General features: G+C 40.3%; 1 protein-coding gene and 1 long non-coding RNA gene across 4 annotated transcripts; both read right to left on the bottom strand.

The window, feature by feature from the left end:
* Positions 1 to 6,562: 6,562 nt before the first annotated feature.
* LOC144466566 (uncharacterized) lies at positions 6,563 to 13,594 on the bottom strand. Its single transcript, XR_013493177.1, has 5 exons — positions 13,437 to 13,594; positions 13,053 to 13,198; positions 10,395 to 10,431; positions 8,878 to 8,926; positions 6,563 to 8,788 (listed from the first exon to the last, which is right to left on the bottom strand). It is a non-coding gene; the product is annotated as an uncharacterized LOC144466566 (long non-coding RNA).
* A 5,735-nt stretch (positions 13,595 to 19,329) lies between these two features.
* Positions 19,330 to 22,408, bottom strand: paqr8 (progestin and adipoQ receptor family member VIII). Of its 3 annotated transcripts, XM_078174111.1 has the most exons (3): positions 22,256 to 22,408; positions 21,808 to 22,148; positions 19,330 to 20,873 (listed from the first exon to the last, which is right to left on the bottom strand). In XM_078174111.1, exon 3 carries the CDS (start codon positions 20,802 to 20,804, stop codon positions 19,728 to 19,730), a length of 1,077 nt encoding a protein of 358 aa, XP_078030237.1. In that variant the 5' UTR covers positions 20,805 to 20,873; positions 21,808 to 22,148; positions 22,256 to 22,408; the 3' UTR covers positions 19,330 to 19,727. The 3 variants fall into 3 exon arrangements, with proteins under 3 accessions (XP_078030237.1, XP_033504094.1, XP_033504090.1); XM_033648203.2 differs by lacking the exon at positions 21,808 to 22,148; XM_033648199.2 differs by having other exon boundaries at positions 19,330 to 22,148.
* Between the last annotated feature and the right edge of the window lie 1,000 nt (positions 22,409 to 23,408).

The following is a 23,408-nucleotide window of genomic DNA, read 5'->3' on the forward strand; positions in this document are numbered from 1 at the left end:
GCGACAGACTTTCTGGCAACTGCATTGACTGGTTAGACAGACTAACATTCATGTAAGAAACAGATAATGATTTTCCAGGGTTACCAAGTGAACATTTACAGAACATTTTAACAAGACATTCATGAGCTATTGTACAATAATGGTTAGCGGGCAAATGTTGAGCTCAGTTTTGATGGATGGTAGTCTTGTCTACAGTTTGGGTGGAGCCTGGAAATTGGCTTAAGTCCAATTTTAACTCATTACAATTTGAGATAGCTTCTATAATGGCACCTGAACAAAACTAAGAGTCTACACTAGAGGATGACAATGCTAACATGCTGATGCTTAGCAGGTAAAATGTTTTCCATGTTGACCATCAGACACACCAAACCAACATCAAAGTGGAGACTGCCTGTTTCTCGGCCAAAAAGTTGCACTTAAGTGCCAAAATCTGCAATTCATTGACTGGTCACTTGGGGCTGGCTACAAAACAGAGCAAATTCCCATAACTCCCATGTTAAAATGCCTAACTCTACAGCTAAAATAAACATGTTTACAGCCTGGTACAAAGATGGTTTTGGTCCCTATGGCTTATTCCACCATTTATGACAACTGAATCTTTTCTATTACTATCCTGTTTAAATGTTATTAAGGCTTAAAGTTCTGGATAATTAAGGGTGTGGCCACTTTGACTGGCTTTCTGCTAGGGCTTACTGCAGGCCACTCACCCCTTAGGAGATTTTTTTGTACAAATATTGGTCAAATAATAAGGCTTGCTGTGAAGATAGCTGTACTTACAGACTGTCCAAGATACCAGTGATCCAGTTTTTCAGTGAGTGACATTCTATTATCATTTTATTCATATATTATCATTAATTAGCAGGTATTGTCTGACTTGTTAGCTCGTTATCTCAATATCTAGCCAGCTAACTGGCATGCACAAAAGTCAAATTAGAATTTAGGGTGATAATACTTCTAAAAAAAGGGCGTCTGTGTGAGGTTGGAAGAAAAAGCTCCACTATATTACCATTAGTTAGCTAAAGTTATGCTATGTAAGCGATACACTTTCCATACGGGCAATGTAATATTAAGATAACATACTAGACTTGGGTAGGGAACAGTTATGTTAAGTTAAAAAATTGCAGACTGTGTGCAGTTACAATAACGTGTTTATATGTAACTTGAAAATAATAATGTCACGTTTCAGCATGGTTCCAGAAATAACTTTATTCTAACTTAGCTGTTGCATTTTTGGTTAAGCTGGAGTTAGTTATTGATGCTATATGGCAGGCAAACATCAAATTTGATGATCCACAAACCCAAACTTTGTTATCGTTTTTAATATTATTGCTGAAACAGGCAGCTCATTGTGGTCGGCTGTAGGCTGTAACGTTGACATGTAATATTTGCAGATTTTCTGCTGCATTCAGTGTTTTTACATCATCTTTAACACTTACTGAACTTAATCATGTGTTACATAAATGAATGTGGTACTATGCATTCAACTGTCATTTATGAAAAATAAATGTAAATGCAACAGATAGAATATATAGACTGTGATGTTCATCACCGCTTAGGTAAAATAAAGTCAAACGACCTGTTGAACATTAAGAAATTTAAGTTGTAATGTTTTCATGTTAAAAAACATCTGTGACGGAGGTAACATAACACATGTATTCCTTTACATTAATTTTTTTGTGTAATGTTTTCCTCTAGGTGATTTATACAGTCTATGACCAGCGCATATGTTCTGCACCTGCATGAGAGGAAATAATGGTGCGTTCCAGGCAGGCTTTTGAACTCGTAAGTCACAACTTCAAGTCACGAGTTACGACTTTGTAGCGTTCCAGGAAAGTTACGGCAAACTGCCGGTTACTTCCTGTTTAACACTGAACATGGCGAACCGTTTGTTTGTGCTTCCCCATTATTTCTGGGTCCATGTCATTGGTCTGACAGCCCATTGGTTCGACATCCCATTAGTCTGACTGTCCGCGGTGCTGATCGGCTCGCGGCGGGCGTATGGTGCACCGCGACCGGCTCTGGGTCAGCTGGGAAAGGCTTGAGGCGGAGCAGGCTCACGCCTTATGTGTTTGTCACTTTCTTTTTCATTTTAACCCACACCATGATCTTTTCCTGACCCTAACCAAGTGGTTTTTGTGCCTAAACCTAACCAGACCTTAACCACAGGGCATCATGATGATTTCGGAACGGACTTCAGAACAATGGGTTTAATATGGTCGGAATAATGGGATGACGAACCAATCGGCTGTCAGACCAATGGGCAGTTCCCATTATTTCTATCGCCAAAGGTGCCTGCTCCTTGCTCATTTGAGTGAAATGGAGGAGGAGAAACGTCGCATAAGGTCACAGATGCTATTATACTTTTTATTTGATGTTATCTGTGTTTAGAAACGTATTTTGTATTGATTATTCTTGCACTGGAAACCGGCTGCCAATAATGCGTTAACATTAGGGTTATTTTATGTCTATTTCTCACCATGTATCACCTGCAGCAACACCGCATCCGTAGGGCTGCCATTGTTGTTTAGAGGAGTAAGGTAATTGGTTTAGAGGGCTATGTGACGTCAGAAAGCGTAACTGGGAGTACATCGATCTGGTACGAGTTCACGGGTGGGAAGTTACGGGTTTGACAGCCGTTCCAGTGCATTTTCACGGGTTACAGGGCGTGAAAACACGAGTTACGGGTTGCCTGGAACGCACCATAACTCTTTATACCAATGGGTGGTGGTAGTCTATATTTGTCATTCAAAAAGGGAGACAGTTGAGATGGATTCAAGATGCTAGTTAGCCACTTACCATATTAACAACACAACCTGATGTCAAAAGAAAAAAGGATATTCATCATGCCCTAACAAACATTAACTCAAACAATTAGGAACTGTTTGTACTTAAGAGAAGAAGATTGTTTCCATCTCACACCCTCTTGACTTTAGCTGTTTGTTTGCTTTCCTCAGTTCTGTTTCTCTTCTTGTGCATAGAGTTGAATTGCCAAATAGTGTGATTCCAATTACTGATTGGCTCCGACAGCTCTGATGCAAATTCAACATGCCAAAATGGCAGAAAAAAATGGCAACAAGGGTCAACAAGGGCTGACTTGTGCCAACAGTGCAAAAAGCAAAGGCGATAGAGGCTCACTGACAGCTCAGCATTGACCAATGACTGACTGGCTTGGTGTGTCAGGGCCTTTAGTTAAGCATATCAGTATAACAATTTGTGCAGCTGTTACTGATTGGAATATCATTAGTTTTAAAGGTATTTGCTCATAAGCCTAAATATTGGACACATTAAAAAAATTATATGATGATGGCGCTATAGAGAAAGACGAGGGGTTGAGAGTAATTGCAGTCTAAGGGGAACGTGAATGTCAGGTACCAAACATCATGACAATTTTTCCAGTAGTTTTTGAGATGTTTTAGTCAAACCGTGTATTTCACCCTCATGATGGTAACAGAGGAAAGATGAGGGGATCACCAAAGTCAGGACTATTTTGGGAATTGAGAACATCTGTACCAAATTTTATGGTAATCCATCCAATAGCCAAATTGTTGAGACATTTCACTAAAAAAACACTGTCAACCTCATGGTGGAGCCAGAGGAAAAGGGATCACTATAGACTGAGATTTCCTCAAATCCAGCAGTCTTTTTGTTTTTGTGAAAGTCAGTGTGCTGTGCAGTGTAGGCTACTTCTGGGGTAGTGTTGGTCCTATAGATTTTGCTGCGGAGTGAGCACTCTTGACTTTCACACTACTCTTTGTCAGCTGTGCCATGATCTTTTTAACTATATTACATGAATGCTGCTGTCACACTGAACATCCCGCTGAGCTTCATTCAAATTTTAAAACTTTGTATAGAAAAAAAACAACCCTAATTGTCAAATATTGGTATTAAACGGTTGAATCAGCTGCCATAATTCTGAGTCAGGTACAGTTAACTAGAGTCAGTAGGATTCATCCCCTGGGGAACATGAATGTCTTCAAATTTCACAGCAATCCATCCAATAGTTGTTGAGTGCTCAGCCCAGACCAAAGTGGTGGAGCGACTGACATACCATCCCTGGGAGAAGCACCTGCAGAGCTGGAGAGCCACATTTTTTTCAATATCGTTAAAACTTTTCTTTTAGCTAGCGCACTAGTGCTTCCCCAGAAAAAAAAAAGAGCGGCCTGGCTTTAAGTCAGCCTCCAGCAAACCCTGCTGACCTAGGCTGTGCTCTGCCCCTCTGCTAGAAGGACCAGAGGGAGGGTAGTAGGTCAGCGGGGTGTGTCAGTTTTCCTCTAGATTTTGCACACCCCTGGATGTGGATAGACTTTGTCATTTTTTGCCCCTGCTCTATTAGACAAAGTATCAACAGATGACAACATTTTGAAGAGGAAATAGTCAACTTTTGAACTAGCTAGCGCGCTAGCTACATTAGCTAACACTGGCAGCTAGAGACAAGCATCTAGACCCATTGTCCATATGATAATCTAAACAAAGAACACATTCTCTTGCACTGGTCCCTCTAAAATGAGCAGTGGCTGAAGTTACAACATTTAGTTATGATCAGGGAGTTGATAAGCAGACACTAGCTGGTGCAAGCGTGGCTAGCTAGTTGAAATATTGACTCCTACGATGAAGTGATTGAATTAAAAGCGTAAATTTTTGACTGTCAGGGGTCTGTGGGCCTCAGACTGGACTAATTAAAAAATAATTGACAGTTTCCCCACCCTCTCGGGCTTGTGCACGCGTATGCCTAAAACTGTGAGTTGAACTCATGAATGCACATGTTTGTAGCTCTGGGTCTGACCTTGCGCAGAAACTGTGTGTCTGTGCAGGTTCCTCAGCTCTGCAGGTCAATGATATTCTACCCTTGAGCCATTCCACTACAGTGACATTTTCAATGCTTGTTACTGATCTCCTGAAATGTCTTAAAACAGAAAAGTGTCTGAGCGCCTAACAGCTAGGTACTGAATAGAATATTTACTGATGACAAAATAGTATATTTTATCCAAAATTATTTCATCCAAAACATTTTGCAATAAACCCATTTTAGGCCCCAGACACTTTTGTAATAATTGTTGGATTTTGAATCTTACGTATTTGTATATAAGATGAAATATGCCTGTACACAACATTCAGCAACCCAATTGCCAGAATAAATGTTGGCATTGTATGTTTCTGCAAACCACAGAATAGATACCTTGAAAAAAATATTTCTTTGCATAGGCGTTTCTAGCCCATTTTTGGGGGTGCACCCCTAAATTGAATCCCAGCACCCCTAAAATTTGAGAGATTTTTTTTTTTTTTAACTGTATGTCCCTTTTTAACAAGCTAGAAAAGTGTCAAAACCATACAGTATACTTAGTTGCAACGTAATATTTTAACAACAAAAATACAGCACCCCCACCCCCCACCCCCCTGGATGCACATTAACATTATAACTCCTATTGTGTGTATTTATTATTATTATTATTTTGTAGATTTCAAGCACTATTCTTTTTTGAAGAATATTTTTATTTATGTATTTATATTATATAATACAGACAAGAAGGAAAAAGGCAGAGACAAACATTGAAAAAGTCAATTACTGTTAATGTGTTAATGTTACATGTTGTGCACTGCATTTCAAATAAAAGTCCAAAAAATAAGTCCAAGGTCCATTTTTTGGTATTTTTGGTACTCACTATAGGGGGCTGGTTTACTCCAGAAACATACATACTGTTTATGTGTATGTTGAGGAGCTGCTGTATCAAAATGAGTTATCCTCCCCCAGAAATTAGGGTTACGATATGTTCCTTTTATGATTCCAATCCATTCCTCTTTTGCTGTGGCTCAGTATTTAAATAACCTTTATCAAATTTGATGGTTTAGTCACAGACTTTCCCAAAAAGTGTCTGATATGATCCTAGAATCGCCCCTGTTTCTTTGTATTTCAAGACTGCTGTAGTTAATGTGTTGTTAGGTTTAGTCACTTAGTTATGGAGGGAAAAGATCATGTTTTGGCTCAAAAATACCAGGTTTCTGATACCTGGGCACAATCCCTGCTGTAAAAGCAGTGATGTCTTGCTAAAAAGTCGCTGGAAACTCAGGGCCGACTTGCTAAAAAACAACAAGTTTGTTGTTTGTTGGTTTCAAATAGGGTTCTGCAGTGATCTGCAGTTTCTGCATGCATCTCCCTTGGTGTCACAACATCCACCATCCCCTCCACCTCTCAATGACAAAGTGAGCTCATAAACTAAGTCACTTAAAAAAAAACGCTGATATGATACATATGAAATGTACAAATGTAATGTATCAGTAGCTTGCAGAAAGGTACTATGCAATAATTTTCTTCTGGTAACTGGGCTGCATTCTGTAATTCACAATGATTCAGGTTGTCACATGATTAGTGTAAAAAATAACACCTTTTTCTAACTGGCCAGCCCACTTTGAACCAGTGATAACCACTGATACACATGGAAATCTCGTGAAATGACTAAAACTGTCACTTAAGCAGAACATGTTGTGTTCATGTAATGGCACGTTGCTTACAGTAGGACACTAAGAAATTGTAGAGTGGCAGGAGAAGCAGAATCACTGACATTGGTTGTCTGACTAGGGTGTGTTTTATTTGGACAGTTCATCAGATAAATATGGCAAGGCAAGGCATGACATCTGGCATTACAAGAATGACAACTCCACCCTGCTTTATGGTTTTGTGAGCCCAGGTGCCACTCCCATCTCATTGGAAGGATAAGGATAGCTTTGAAACTGTCTTTGTTTCCAGGACAAACAGACCCGCGAGTATCATGAATGTCATACATGTTTACAAAAAAAGTAATTCCACACCGTAGACTTACCCTGCGCCAATGTGAGAAACACTGGAACAAAAAGAGAAGAATACAAAAGAACAAAAAGAAACAGAAGGTTGATCCCTTCATTCATAATGAAAGTTCACCAAAAGTTTGAAAATTCCCCTCGACACATACACTGCATAACCAAAAGTCTCTGCCTTCATCATCTTCCATTACCCTATCCAGGATAACAGTGCAACAGTGTAGTTAAAAAGTATGAATAAAGGACCATACCAATGGTTTTGTATGTGTTATCCCAGATACTACAAATCCTATATACCTAACATTTTTGGCAAGCGCTTTGCTAACCGTAGCCTACTGATGTGTTTAAGAATTTTGGATGCATTTTTCTCACTGTTCCAGACCTTGGATCCCACTTATTTCCCTACAGCATGAAAATCAGTTGGTAGACTCTTCAAACTGCTTAAATTGTGTGACATGAATCAATGTTCACTGTGATGGATTACAAACTTCAAGCCACTTTCAAGAATCAGCTCATTGATATTTATGTGATACATGCATGAGTGGAAACCAGTGACTGTCAGAGGTTTAATGAATAATATATCCCATAATATTAAAGGTCCAGTGTTTAAGATTTAGTGGCATCTAGCAGTGAGGTCGCAGAACTCTAAACTGTCATTTCAAACTGATACTAACCTCCTACATGCCCAGCATGTAGGAGAACTTGGGCATGACCAGAACTACAGGCCATTGTAGCTCTCCAATATGCCTTCATGTAGGAGACCTACTAGTATGTAGGAGAACTACATTGACATGGCCACAACTACAGGCCATTGTACTTCTCCTACATGCCTACATGTAGGAGAACTACTGGTATGTAGGAGAACTGCAGTGGCTGACGCAAAAACTCCAATGGCCCAATCTAAAACCAGTTTTTGATTTGTCCACTTTGTGCTACTGTCGGACAACATGGCGGACTCCAATCGAGACAACCCTCTGTGTATTTAGACACAACAGCTCATTTTAAGGTAACGAAAACACAGTTCTTATTTTCAGATCATTATTAACTAGTATAAACATAGTTATGAACATTATTTACCATTTCTGCCAATATATCCCCCTAAATCACAAGCACTGGACCTTTAAACTCCAGAGTATAGAGCAGTTTGTGTTTATTGGCTTTCTTGCAGAGACTCATGAGAATATTTATACCAGAATCAGAATCAGAATCAGTTTTATTGCCAAGTAGGTTTTCACATACAAGGAATTTGGCTTGGTACCACACTTACATATGAGACTTAAATTGATCTTCTCATGTAACTTTCAACAAGAAGGCCAATAAGCATATTTCCAACATGTCAAACTAAGACGTAAACATGATTTGTGGTAAACAAGCCTTATACTGGTGTCTTTGTCTGCATTCTACTCAGGCAAAAGCTTCATGACAATTTCATCATGTCATTAGTTCCCTGAACACGGTTCACTTACGTTGGAAGCAATAATTTCCTGAATGGAAAAGAATGGTAAAAACAGAATCCAAACTCTCCAAAAAAGCAAAATGTAAAACACTCAGAGAAGTCAATAGAAAGTCTGTATATGAAAAGTTGTTATCAGATGAATTAAGGATCCATAAATGAGAAAAGAGGTTCTTCCTTTAAGAGAAGATCCAGATAAGTAAAGCCTGACATGATGAAGACAAGGTGTGGATGGTGGCTCGAGCTGGCAGAGGACAGGGCCAACTCTTCCTCCTACCACTCCTCTCTTTTTCTGTCCATCTGTCCATTTGGGACAATGTCAAGTGTGGAAAACTGGGGTTCTGTGCAATGTGATGAAGAGCGTGAATTGTCCACTTTCCTGCATCTTGCCTTAGAAATTGAGAACGTATGCTTTCTGTGATGTGTTTATGTGGCTGTGGGGTTAGTGTTCAGGACTGGAACTGGCTGGTTAGTTGGTTGCTGTTCTACTTCTTTCCAGTGTGCTGGCAGGCATTTCATGGGTCCTCCATGATGTCTCTGGTGCTGGAAATGTCAGTGAAAAAAATGTAAGCATAACAAACATTTGTTTGACAAATGATTAAAAATCTGGTTTCCATTTACAAAGAACTCACCGCTGGTTCCTCTTGTCTTTGTGCCAGCAGTCCCGTTGGCTCCATCAGTCTGTTGTAGAGAAGACAAAAAGGGTTTAAAGGATTATATGATGTTTGTATGTACATGATCTGAAGGTAAATATGAAGCTAAAGCCAGCAGACAGTTAGCTTAACTTAGCATAAAGACTGTAAACTGGTAAAATAGCTAACCTGGCCCTGTCCAAAGGAACAAATATATATACTTTCACTTATATGGTCTTACAACACTGTACAATTTAGTTACATTCAGGCATAATGACACCTCACAAGATTGAGTATATTATATTTAAGATATAAAACGGTGAAAGAACCTTCTATAGAACGTTTTGGACATTTTGGAGCTTTCTTTTTGCATGACATGTGGTAATGCCCATTACAGCACAAGAAAGTAACAGGAAAAAAACGTCTTTTCACAACCAACCAATGGTTTTATCTTTTGGTTTCATAGCAGACTAGCTGTGATCACAGTTTCCTCCTTCCACGCCTGTGATGGTGATCATGGATGTTGTTTTGATCTTTTGAATTAGATGGCACATCAGAAAGAGTTGCAGGTGTCAAGGTTGGACTTTTTCTTACTGACCCCACTGGCCACTAACATTGTTAGATGTTGATATTTGGTTGATTTTAGGTTGTGATGATTGATGATTGATTGTGAGGTTGATCTGCGCTACTCCTCTGAATGGCTAGTGCTAGTGGTTGGGTTGGTGGAGTTGGTTGGGTTGGTAAGGTTGGTTAGGTTTAGGCAAGAGGAGTGGAATTGGTTAGGGTAAGAATATCAATCAGTCAATCAGAGGCAGAGGAAGGCAGAGTATGGCAGGACATGCCTTTGCCATCCTAAGACAAAAAAGTACTTGCCACCCAAGTCAAAGTCCTGTGTTTTTTGTCCACCACCGCGTCCACCTCCCATTGTGGACACTGTGGCTCTACAGTGGCCCTACGACACCCTACTGTAGTTCACGTGATCACAGCCTTCTGCCTCAAAATTACACTGAATGAGAACAGCTTGCTCCAGGATGTGTGTAATATGCTGCGACATCATTATTATTATCTTTGATTTTGAAATAGAATATTACAGTATGAAAATGTTAGCATTGATTCTGCACGCCCTACCCAAAACATTTGTCATTTTAAGCTGACATTAATCCTATCCTGATTAATTTCCTTGTAACATTTTTGAGCAAAACTTAACATAATTATATATTTTCATTGATGGCCCAATCTATTTTCATTTGTCCCATGGGTTTGCATGGTTTGAATCTAATGAGGCCAATATCAGCGACAGTATTTCAGCCTCGACAGTCCTCCTGCTGATTGCTGATAATCACCGCTTAATACTCCTAATTGGCAGCTACTGAAGTGCAATAGATGCTACATTTAGATGTTGAAGATGGTGTTGTATGAATGGAGTGAGCTCTGTAGCGACAGGCTCATAGAGACAGGGAAGGAAAGAACAGGAAACAGAGAGAGAGGAAGATTAAAAAAAAACTGTCAGTTCATACCGTTGTGCCGCTCACATCATATGCGTTACCAGAGTTCCTGTGGATAACAAAAAAGAAAAAGAGAGGTTATTTAGTGTTATGATATCCCACATCTGTGTGTACTTAATGTGAATAGGGACAAAGGTGCATGCAGTCCTGCTCACATATGTACATTCAATTTATGGCTCAACACCTTTAAAACGCTGTGCGTCTGTCACTTGTTCTGTCTCTGACTTTTTTCTTACAAGTTTGTATCCTTGTTGTCTTTATTATCGTAGTTCGCTCAGGTACATACACCCTGGTCAAAGTCCCCTGCTCTTTCTCCAAAAAGTCTTTGTGTCCATAGTGGCCATCATCCTGTCCTGCTTCACTGCACCTTTCAACCATCCAGCACAGTATATACTAAATCCCTGTTTATACTTAATCTTTGTTGGAGTTGACTAAACCCAACTGGCTCAACTGAGGCCAGGCAAAATTTCTCATTCTCTTAAACTTAACCAACAGAGCCACTAATGTTGTGTTCTTGACAAAGCTGTTATTTTAGAGACATACAAGATTTGCACTTAATTTGAAATTTGACTTGAATTTTACCCAAAGACTTGAGACTTTATTTAAACTTGCTTTACCAAGACCTAACAATGTACTTGGAATTTGCTTTAACAAGAACTTAGATTTGAATTGTGGCTTGATTTGACAAGACTTGAGACTTCACTTGAGGCTTATTTTAAGAGGACTAAAGAATAGACTTTGATCTGCTTTGACAAGACTTGAGACTAGTCTGGGACTTGCATAGACAAGCTTTGAGAGTAGACTTGGACTTGCTTGAATAAAACTTGAGACTAGACTTGAATTGGCCTTGACAAGACTTGAGGATGTGTCTGACTTGCTTTGGTAAGACTTGAGACTAGACTTAATTTTGCTTCGACAAGACTGAGGTCCAACCACCTAAAGTGCTGCACACTACATGCCACATTCACCCATTCACACACACTCATATACTGGAAGCCCAGACTATCTTACTAGGTAACACCTGCTATTTGGTTAAACATCCACACACATGCTCACATACTGATGGCTCAGCCATCTGAAACAACTTCGGGTTCAGTGTCTTGTCTAAGAACACTTTGACATGTGGACTGGAGGAACTGGGAATCAAACCTCCATTTAGCAGACAACTCACGCCGGGTGAGTCCTTTCCATGGAGCACTGCCTGTTTACTTTTGGCACCCATGTTAACCAATTGGGCTGTTCACACTGGACACGGCACGGTGCCGAGCACTCAGGCCGGCTCATGATCTGCAGTGATAATTTTGGCGTCTGGTCTGTTTTTTCGGTGAGCAAATCTGGCAGGAAAACACACTGAAAATGTACTGTAAATGATATAAAGTGTATGTTGAATATAATATTAATGATCTGACTGTGATAAATGCGAGAATATATGCTGACCAGTGCAGAGAAATGCACTTCTGGTGTGAACGGCCAGGCCACTGCTGTCAGGTGGATGCATGACAATTAACAAATTGGGCGCTTCTGCATCCAGTGTGAACCCGACTAGACTTAGACTTGCTTTGACAAGACTTGAGACAAGAATTGCACTATTCTTGGACTTGCTTTGGGCTTGGAACTTGCTCTTCAGGACTTGAAACGTGACTCAAACTTGCTTTACTGAGGCTTATGACTTGATAAGGATTTGTCTCGATTGGTACTTGATCTAGATTTACTTAAAAGACATACAAAAGCTCCTGTGAATTTCCCCAAAAGGATACACTTAGTTAAAAACATTTAAAGCAATTGATCTCTTTCAGCAAGTGAAAACATAATACACAAAAAAAATGTAATCATCACAAGTCAGACTAATAAAGTCTTCCTTGTGTTTCTCCCTGAAGTATTTCTTGATGCAATATTGCACCACATTTGTTCTTTGTCTTAACCCAATCAACACACCAGTGCTTTCCCCTCCTTTAAATATACAAACAATCTTATGAATTATGATTGCAATCTATCACTACAGTTCCACTCAGGTTTCATTCCTCTGACTGACAAACAAGCTCCGGAATGTACAGAAGCAGACTGCAGGAGATAAGACTGATGTTTCACCTCACAGTTACTCTGTGTCACTGTCACTGGTATGTTTGGCGTGACAACCACAGTAAAGGGTGTGCAAACACACGTGCATGCATAGAATTGTATAAAAAATGTGCGCATGCACACACCCACACACAGATCTGACTGGAAAGACCATTCTTTTGAAGGTTAATGATCTAAGCCCAGCCCATTTGGCTCAACCACCTCAGCCTGACAATGCTATCTGACTGCTCTTTGCTTCCTCCTCTTTAAACAGGCAACACCCTTCATCAAAAATCACCCATCGAGTTGAACAAGTCTCTGTTCTGTGCTGCTCAAAAGTGATCAATAGCAATTAAAGCCTTGCAAGCCCAATGACAGAAAAATGAATCAGCCAACGTATTGTGAACAGGAGACTTGTTTTATACTGGGTGGCAGCATTGGTCATCATTACTCATACATTAGGTGGTACTGCTCTTAATTCCTTTAACTCCTTTTGAGTGACAGCATTGAGGAGAGCAAATGGTCAGAGGCAGCTTATATTTTTTAGTATACTCCAGGAAGACAGACATGACTCCACACAAGAATACTATGTCACCTTTTATCCTTCCTCACCTGTTACACCTGGCGCAAAGGGCGACGAGAGTGATGCTGAGGACTAGGAAGACGACGAGGGAGATGATGCCCACCTCTGGGGATGAAAACCCACCCAACATGTCTACCATCCCTATTGGAGCCATTGTCCTAGTGCTCTGGAAAGACTGGCAAAACCATGCCAAAGGTATCGTCAAAGTAGGCTCATATTGTTACATCCAATTCATTAGCAACCAAAGTGGGTATAATTCTTTACAATTATTTTTCCATTAGATACAATTTGATGTTGTTCAGTTAACACACAGCATCTCACATATTGAAGTCAAGCATTTTCTAGATGACAAATTCTTAAAAGGACACACAATAAAGCCAAAAAAAATAAAAAATACAGAGTTGATAACTTACGTTGTATGCTGCTTGACTCCGCTGTAACTCTGTCACCAACTGCCGTCAGTCATTCAGCTACCTTTGTTTTATGTGGCTCCCAGCAGGCAGGTGACTCAGGGAGGGACTTACTTCATTGGTATCCTGTCTGTTATGAAGGAGGTGCTGACATGAGCACATAAACAGCCCATTGTGTTTTTTGCCATCACTAAATCACATCTGCACCTGAATGCCTCAGCACCTGAGATGTCTGCGGCTTCCGGGAATGCTGGAATGTGCGCACAGTAATCTGGAAAGATGGTGGTGGATCAACAGGAAAAACTCAATCAATTAATACAGGGAAATGTCCATACTTATGCTAAAAATCCTCCTGGGGGGAGGGTGAGCTGAGAGCTGAACCAACCCACTGATGTTAATTCATGTGTGTACTGTAGCGGCATAGCAGGGGAAAGCTCATTAGGCAGACACACAAACACACACACACACACACTTTCAAACAACACCTCCCCGTGGCAGCAGTTTACATGACTGCAGAAAATTGGCAGCTCATCGCAGGCCGAGGGCAGCTTCACACTCGTAACTTTACACATTTCAAATATGCAGTCAGCTTTGTAGTGTCGTATTCCTGATTTATGAGTCATGCATAATTTATTACATTGTCTCAAACATAGTTTTTACATAGTTATTCTGTTAATATGCAGGCCATAATATGAATCCATGTTCTTACATAGTCAGTTACAATTCTATTTTTACTTGTGCACTGGCTGGTAGTTGGGTATACAATAAATGCCCAGTAAAAGGCACCAAAAAAACCCACTGCTGTTGCAGTGCACATTAGTTTCTTCTCCTTGGTCTCTGTGCCGAGAGCCGATTGGCTGGAACCACTGAAATCCCACTCACAAGGGAGGTATTACAGAAAAAAGGATCATTGTTCTGACACAGAGCAGGCTTTGGATGCAGACAGGGCCAGTGTAACTGGATTACCATGTTTTAGATCACTTTCACTTTGAAAAGATCAGAGCTTGAGGCAGGAAACTAAGGGATGATGTATATGATAAAGTCACCGCTGTAGTGCTTACATCCACCATTATACAATTAATGTCCCTCCCCCACCTGTTTTTCTTACAGTGTACTCCTTCAATTTGAAGCTGTAAATTTCTCTTTTTAAACGGAAATTATATCCATTTTCAAAAGTCATACATGTTATTCCTGTGGTCTATATTAAAAACAAGAATTACCACCTTGCGTCTGTATGCCTCTGTTTACCTGTCAAGTTTCTGTTACAGTTTACATCCGTGTCTGTGGAAACATGGATGCTTCACACCCATTGTCCCCCAACAGCACAGACGATCTATACAATTAGCACAGTTTCAAGCTGGGCACCCAAAATTAGTGTCATCAATTTAGTATCTGATCCAAGTATTTCATCTTCTGTTCCTGAGTTATGATGTTGAGTAATGACCAGAAAAGTGTTTTTTGCAGAATATTATGATGTCACTGTATAGAGAGATGGACTACACATTTCCACTTCCTCCTACTGTACAAACATTAAGCCAAAATATCCTGGAAATGTTTCCTGAAATTCAGTTATGATTTTTGGTTTTGGTTTGCCACCCCAAGATTATCAGTGGCTCCACCTGGCCACTCCTCTGAAAAATGTCTTGCGGGGCCACTACAGCTAAGATGACTGGTTAGTGAGCAAATGAATGTAGCAACTGCTGGAAAGCCTACACAAAAATAAATACCAGCATGTATACAAGATATACTTTGTGTTGGTTTCCAGCTACTCCTGCATGCACACGCTGTCAGCCCTGAAGTCGACTGCTTGGTCAGTGGAATTACCACAGTCAGTGCCAAGGGAGCAGACCAATTACGTAATTCTGCAGTCATGCTTTATCGATAATAATTAAACATGTTTCATACAGTTTCCTCCTGCTGTTTCCCCCCACCATAAACAATGTTTTTCCATTTTTAGAAAAGTGTGTAAAATTGCATGTATACTGATTTCTGTTGATTTCTATTAGGTTTCACTAAAGTGTAGACTTTGTTTAGAAAGCTCAGTGTTTTAGTCAGACATTTTGTACATATTTGCCTTCTTGCTGAGAGTTAGATGAGAAGACTGAGATCACCCCCACATCTGTCTGGTAAATTCTAACAGCCAGATATTACAGTGGTATCATCTAACTATCTGCAAAAATGTGAATAAGCAAAATGGAACTATTTCTTTAATAACCTATTTGCTACAAGATAAATCTTCACAGCTGCAGAGACATACATAAAGGTAAAGTAGAAAAAGAATTTCAATAACTTCCCCGAACATACACATCCACACTCACATACCTCACCACCCTTGACTCTTTAAAGATTACACACATACCTCTTTGTTAGTAATGACACTGACACCAAGTAACGCCTATGCCCATTACTTGTTTAACAGCCCCATTCTGTCGTAATCATCTCCTGAAGCACTGCAGATCAGGCAATCCATAGCTCTCAACAAATTCATTTGTTCCCTCTCTGAGATCTGTGTGAGATTTGCTCAGCGGCACAAAGCAAAATCAATAGCCCCACTCTCACTGCAGGGGGAAAGGAAGCCTGCAGGAATCATAGCCAATTTCTAATATTTGTAACATAATCCTGAAAGCACAATTTGCTCATATAGGAATGAACCCAGCCAACAAATAATCTCTATTTGAGGGCAAATTGGAAAAACAATAACCTTCCTGACACTAGCTGAGTTTAACTCTGCAGAGGAAAGTGGGCCTTCGTGCACATACAAACCATATCTCAAATAACAGACTCATTATCCTGTAGCCTTTCTCAAATAGTTTTAAGATTTAGCTTTTCTGTACTGGCTACCACATTTCAAAACATTTCATCATTCAATATTTAAGGGGAAAAAATCCTCTCCAACTGAGATTTCAGAAAATAGGCTGCAGTCATTTGCTTTCTTGCCGAGAGTTAGATGAGAAGTTTGATACCAATCTGGTAAGTTGAAAATGAAGATTCAGCCAGCAGCTGTTTAGCTTAGCTTAACATCTTAACAGTCTGGAAAGAAGAGGAATCAGCTAGTCCGGCTCTGTAGCCTACAAAGGTAAGAAGAAAATATCCACCATAAACTTTAGAGGTGATTTTTAGGCGTGGCATGATTGCATGTCTCTTTGGGCTGTGAGAGCTGAGACAAAGAAGAGTCCAAGCTGAAATTTTGTGCTTTGTGTGTCTGCTTCATAAACAGTGTTGAGGGTAACACATTACAGTAATTTTAGCAACACGTTACCAACAGGATTTCAGCTAATTTATCCACAATGATCCACCCTGCTCCACTTCTTCCAATGTGACACCAGAAAAATATCATCCGAAGGTTATTGTGTGTTGTCATGTCATTACAGACTACATTATAGAAGGGTGCCAGTGATCTGCATTTCTGGGTCATGCCTTACAGGTCACTTTGGGTGACAGGCTGTCTCTCGACTGTGTCCTCAATTTAGATCCAGATCCACCCCTTACTCCTCCACAGCCGTTGTCCAGAGATGGTCACTCCTGACTCCAAAAAAGAAACCAAGATGGCAACGGCCAACATGCTGAACTCAAGGCTTCAGAAAGGGAGTTGACAAACCAATGGGTGATGTCACCGTTGCTACATCCATTATTTTATGAAATCTATGCATGAGACAAAAATCATGTTCCTCCGCTTCCTCATAGGGCTTCTAATGGCATTATCGCACGTGAATGAAAACAACCAATCAAGCTGAGGAGTCTCTAACGCAGCTGTCAGTCATGTCAATCACTTTAAAAAACTAGGCAGTGTTGATCAAATATTAATCAAGATTCTGTTTCTGCACTGACTATTTCTCTCCTTAGATGTTTTCAGAAACATATTTTTGTACTGTTTAACTGTAAAATGAGAAAGTTTGCTCTGGCTGGTGGGTGGTGCTTGGTTTTCACACGATGTGTAGGAGTAGGAGGAGGGACATGAATTCTTGTCTTTACAGATTATCTCTCTTGTGCACTGCTGTCAGGATACAGTGACAGTATCAGCAAGAAGGTTATTTTCATAAAAGTTATCAACTGTAACTTTAACCTTCATCAAGAAAGCAAAGAGTAACATTTACCTAAATGTATTTGTGAAAACTATCGCTTTAAAAACAGACTCCTGAGCACTGACTGATACTGGGCCATCCTGAAACTCATCCTGAGGGAATTCATTCTACATATTAGAAACAAAAGGTGTGGCTACCTGCTTAACATGACTGCAATACAATATTTAGCAACTAACAAAGAACAGGCAAAACCACAGAGACACACTGACAACAGCCTTGTTTCCTCCATGTGGACAAACAGGGTCAACAACATATTTCTGTGTTTAACATTAGCATCAAAAGACCCTTGATTTTTTTAATAGCTAGCTCTAAATATTCAGTATTTTCCAAGGATTTGTGACTTTTTCCACTTTGCTTTGGTTTCTGTTTTTGTTGTCTCATGCTCTCCATATGCACTTGCTACATTATGCTGCTCATTATGCTGAGGTAAGCCAGTCTTTCATCTGCTCCCACTTCTTTCTTTTTTTTTTTTTGCTTTTCAGCACATCTTAAGGGTTGTAGAGACCATTGGATTGAGCAAAGAAATATATGAAAAACCATGCAGGTGCTGCCTTTTGCCCCTGTGGGTCAGTGTTGTCTTCTGTCATCTTTTCCTACACATGCAGACAGGCACAAACACACACACACACACACACACACACACATTTTTCTATAACTGGATCTGCTGAGGGATTTTGACCACGTGGAGACCCTCCTGCCAGCTTGTGTCCATGCGCTCTTTCCCCCTGCCTTAGTGTTAAACTAGCCTCTTTGTTCACCCAAATCCCACTATCTGGCTGGGCCACTTCGATGAACACATGGACAGATTACTGAACGGGCCCACCAGGCACAGGCCTAGGGGCCTCAAGTTTGTCACAAAATGACTATAAAGAAACACAAAATGACCCCAAAGAGACACATAATGCCCTAAAACAGACACAAATTCAATGACCTCAAATAGATACAAAATGATCTCAAAGAGACACAACATGACCTCAAGGAAGCACAAGATGACTACAAAGATAAACAAAAAAACCACAAAGAAAAACAAAATGACTGCACAGACAGGAAATGATTTCACAGAGACACAAAATCACCCCAAAGAGGCAAAAAATGACTTCAAAGAGACACAAAACAACCACAGAGACTAAATGACCTCAAAGAGACATAACATGACTACATAGAAACAAAATGATTTCACAGACACAAAATGACCCCAAAGAGGCACAAAATGACTTCAAAAAGAAACAAAATGCCCTCAACAAGACACAAAATGACCCCAAAGAGACACAAAATGACTTCAAGCAAACAGAAAATGACTTCAAGCAAACAGAAAATGACTATAAGGACACATAAAATGACCTTAAAGAGACACAAAATGACTATAAAGAGAAACAAAACAACCACTGAGACACAAAATGACCTCAAAGAAGCATGAAATGACATCAAAGAGGCATGACATGACTACAAAGAGACACAAACTGACACAAGTCTGTGTGCCTTGCTGCTTTGTAGGAGAGGTAATGGGGCCTTTTGCATATCTGTGCCCAGGGGCCCATTGTCTCATAATCCGCCAATGAACTCCATAATCCAGATTTGCTCTTTCACTCCGTATTTTAATGCTGACACTGCTATTTACCTCTGAGAGCTAAAGCTGGCAACGTACGTCTGGAGTAGCAGTATGTCTAAAACTAGTTAGCTAATTTTGAATACGCAGTTGCTTTTTTCTGTATATGATTAGGTAAACGGAGCTTGAAAATGCAACTTCTCTACAGTTATTTACAATGTATGTGTTGATAATTCTGATATTTCCTAAAATGACCGATAGAATTACATGTTTGAGACCAATGTCCTTTATTAGTATTGTCCTCAGAACCATCATCAGCAGCAATTAAAAGGAAGGATGATTCACTGTGGAAAACTTTACTGAGCCATAGTTAGCAAAGTATGGAGTCCACTGAGCCAACTATTTCTGCGTTGAATCAATGACTTAACCCTTTGGAAATGTCAGATGACTTGTTAATTGTATCAGACAAGAAGTTCTTTGACATTTTTATTGTTGGAATACTTTATGCAATCACATTTTTCACAGACAAACTGACAGGTAAACAAAAAATCCTAATATGGCTTTTTTTATTATTATTATCATTGTTATTAATATTTCTGTTAGGTACATTTAAACCCAACCCCTTTCTATCTTTGTCTCTCAGACACACACATTAACAAACTCTTGTCACTTGTCTTTTTCTTGTTTACCCTGCAGCTGCTTTGTGATGTACTTCATTGTAATGAGTGCCGTCAGGATGCAACACAAGAACAGGGCGGGGAAGGATACACAAGCCCACCACAGCTGCCTCTCTCCAAATAACTCCATCACTGTATCTCTCTGCCTGGCATAGTCCTGGAACAGAGCCTCCAGCTGGAACATCGTGCACAGGGACAGAAACAGGTGGAAGATCTGGTGACCCTGACCCAAAAAGTCACAGCAGCCAGGGAAAAAGCGCTCAGGGATGGGACAGGAGAAGAACAGGGCGGACAGAAGGAAAGAGGCAATCTGGAGAGCATGGAAGGAGAGTGAGGGATCCTGTGTCCAGGAGACAGTGAACAGGCGATGGACTACTGGGCTGATGCCCAGTATGTATGCTAGGGTGGTAGGGATCAGTTGACAGATTTTACGCCGTATTGGATATGGCCGCCGATACCTGGCCTTAGCAAAACAGCAGCCTGCACAGGAGAGCCACCCGAAGAAGGCAGCTCCAGGTAGGAACAGGAGCCCAATGCAGCTTTCTCTCCATGCTGCCTCTGACGTGTAGAAATAATGGCCAAGTGAGCAACCATACTGATACACAGCTACACCAACATAGTCAATGAAGAAGAAGAAGTAGTGTGCATGTTCAGAGTGAGACTGCAAGAGGTGAGCTGCCACACTACAGAACAGATAGGTGAGGGACGACACCAGGAAGAGGCTCAGAGGTAGAGAGGCTGTGTCCAAGGTGTACCCCAGGGCACCTATGTTGGCCCACCAGCGGAGCAGCAGCACAGGACCTGCCAACAAGTGGGTCCACACGTTTAAGGATTCATTATGTCTTTGAAAGAGGCTGAGGAGGTAGAAGTGCCAGTGCTGCTGGACAGGACGGTAGCCCGACAGGATGTAGGGCTCTCGGAACAGAATAGGGACCTGGGAGGCAGCGACAGTGGGGCTGGGTGACGGAAGGCAGGGAGGAATGAGGTCTGAGAAGTGGGGCAGGCGGCTGAGGTATTTGATGCTTAGGGTCAAGGTGCTGAGACGCTGCAGAGTGTCTCCCGACATAGCTGGGTGATGGGTGGAGGAGAAGAAGGGGAAGTGGAATACAAACAGAGGACTGCTGGACACAACAGCCTGTGGGACACAAAACAGAACTAGAATTACCACCTTGCAGTTGTATGCCTCTGTGAACCAGTCAGTTGCAGTAGCAGCTTACATCTATGTCTGTCATTAAATGTTTTTGCAGGACATCATGATGAAACAGTGAAGTTGACCAGAGGCATCAAAGGAGATGAAAGAGAGGTGACTTTCTATGAGAGGATGCCAGACAGAATTAAATGAATATTTGAAAACTGCAAAGTTATGTATCACGAAAGACCTCTTAATGGCTCATCTGATAAGAGCCTGCAATGTGCTTTGATGTGATGCCAATAAGCACTCTCTAGGGGGAGATTTTCAAGTGATTTTTAGAATGCATCAATCAACATAGTAAATCATAAATTATGAAGACTGAGCTTAATACAATCTGAGGGGGATTAAAATTGGGAGAGAAAGTTAATAAAACTTCACAATTAGCAGCCAAGAGCACATGCTGTGAATATTCGATAGACAGATTAACAAACCAGAGCTGTTTTGGTGAGCCCTGAGATACTGCAATTGCACTTTTTAATTCATATGTGAGGGACCATATTCAGCATAAAATTTTAATGTTTTCATTTGACATATCAGTCTGGACTGAAGTTTTTTTAAACTCATTTTCACTTGCAGTCTCTCCACACAGTTATAAAACAAATACACACAACATGAGAGCATTCCATAGGTAGGCATTCTTCTCCATGTGTGTCGTGTACTCCGGAAAAACAGGTATGTAGTCAAACCTGAAACCATTACCCTCCTGACAAACACAAACACACACACACACACTGGATGAGAGAGAGAGAGAGGGAGAGAGAAAGAGAGAGAGAGAGAGAGAGAGAGAGAGAGAGAGAGAGAGAGAAATGTAAATCACTGTTGTCACCAAGGTAAATCAGCATCTATGGAGGCAACAAAACAAACAACAAGCACCCACCTGAGGATGAACTGCTACTGCAAACAGCTGGGCCTATGGTATGCCCCCCTTTGGGTGTGTTCTGACCAGTTCCCCTTCTATTGTTGTCACTAACACTCACTGATAGTGAATACCTGCACCTTATGAGTAACAATGGGAGTTTGAACAGAGTTTATCTTGGAAAAATAAGTTGAAGGCTTCACCTGTGGGTTCATGAAAACATGAACACTTCCTTGCAGAAGTTGTTGGTCCAGACAAACCAGTGCGTTTTTTTTAGCCCAACAGAAATTACAGAGAGAAATGAAACGCTCTTTATCTCTAATCTCCCTTTATTTTGCGGTACTTTCAGCAGCGTTAGCCATCTGCAGAGAAAACACGTTGCCCATCATATAACCATTTGTCCACACAAAAGGACTAAAATAAAGCTTTTGATTTGCAGTAGTCGTAGGAAGAAGAAACTTCATCTCACCTGCTGGTGTCGGCACACCTGTTGCCCCTAGCTTGTCTCTGCTAGAAGAAGAAAAACAGGCTAACTATGCTGCAGTGTCCCCTCCTATAGAGAACACATACCGCTCCTTTTCTATGGCATGTTGAGGTGACGAGAGAGCCGCAGGCTGCTGCTGCTGCAGGGAAGGAAAGGGTGAAAACACAGCTGACCGGACTAGCGTGGGCGGGGTTACAATGACCATGAAGTGCAGTGATTAACAGTATCGACAACATACACTAAAGTTTTATAATCAGTGTCAGGGTGTAACTAGTTAGGCTACATGTAACAGTTCTACCTAATTAAATTACAAAAGAAATGCAATGCTATTCAGTTAGGCTACAGTTAATGAGAAAATGATAACAGTTACTAAACACAGTATTGGTGATTACACGGGTTACATACAAGTACATTGTTTTGGTATAAAAAAAAAGAAGAAAAAACCGCATATGTAGAATATAACATTAATTCTGTTGCTTTGCATCTTCTGCTGTTCATGAATGTCTTCTTTTGGCATATTTCCAGACAACACAGGTCAACAAAGACTTTGACACAAATCTGAATTCCATATTTAATGCACTTCTGATTTTGGGACTTTTCAGCTTTATTGTCCAATTTAAAACATTTGAAAGAAAAGTAAGTAATCAAATGTAATGCGTTACATTGCTGTGATGAAGTAATTAGAATAGTTACATCACAAATTACATTTTTAACAGAGTAACTAGTAATCTGTGACTTATTACATTTCAAAAGTAACCTTACTAACACTGCTTTTAATAAATAAATAGGTGCTTGTAGTTTGACAGTCACATTGAATATAAAGTTTGTGTCTAAATTTAAATCCTTAGAATTTATCAATACTACTACTACTATTACTACTTATAATAATAATAATAACAATAATAACAATAATGATTAAGGGGAGAAAGTACACTAAAACTAACCCTACCTTCACCCTGTTACCACCAATAATAATAATAATAATAATAATAATTATTATTATTATTATCATTGTTGTTGTTATTATTATTGTTATTTTCCTCTTCCCCCATCCTTTCACCTGTCAAAACTGTAGAGTATAGACATACAGATACACAGACACAACCACACACACACACACACACACACACACACACAC

This window comes from Epinephelus lanceolatus, chromosome 13, assembly GCF_041903045.1.
Source record: "Epinephelus lanceolatus isolate andai-2023 chromosome 13, ASM4190304v1, whole genome shotgun sequence".
Lineage (NCBI taxonomy): Eukaryota > Metazoa > Chordata > Actinopteri > Perciformes > Serranidae > Epinephelus > Epinephelus lanceolatus.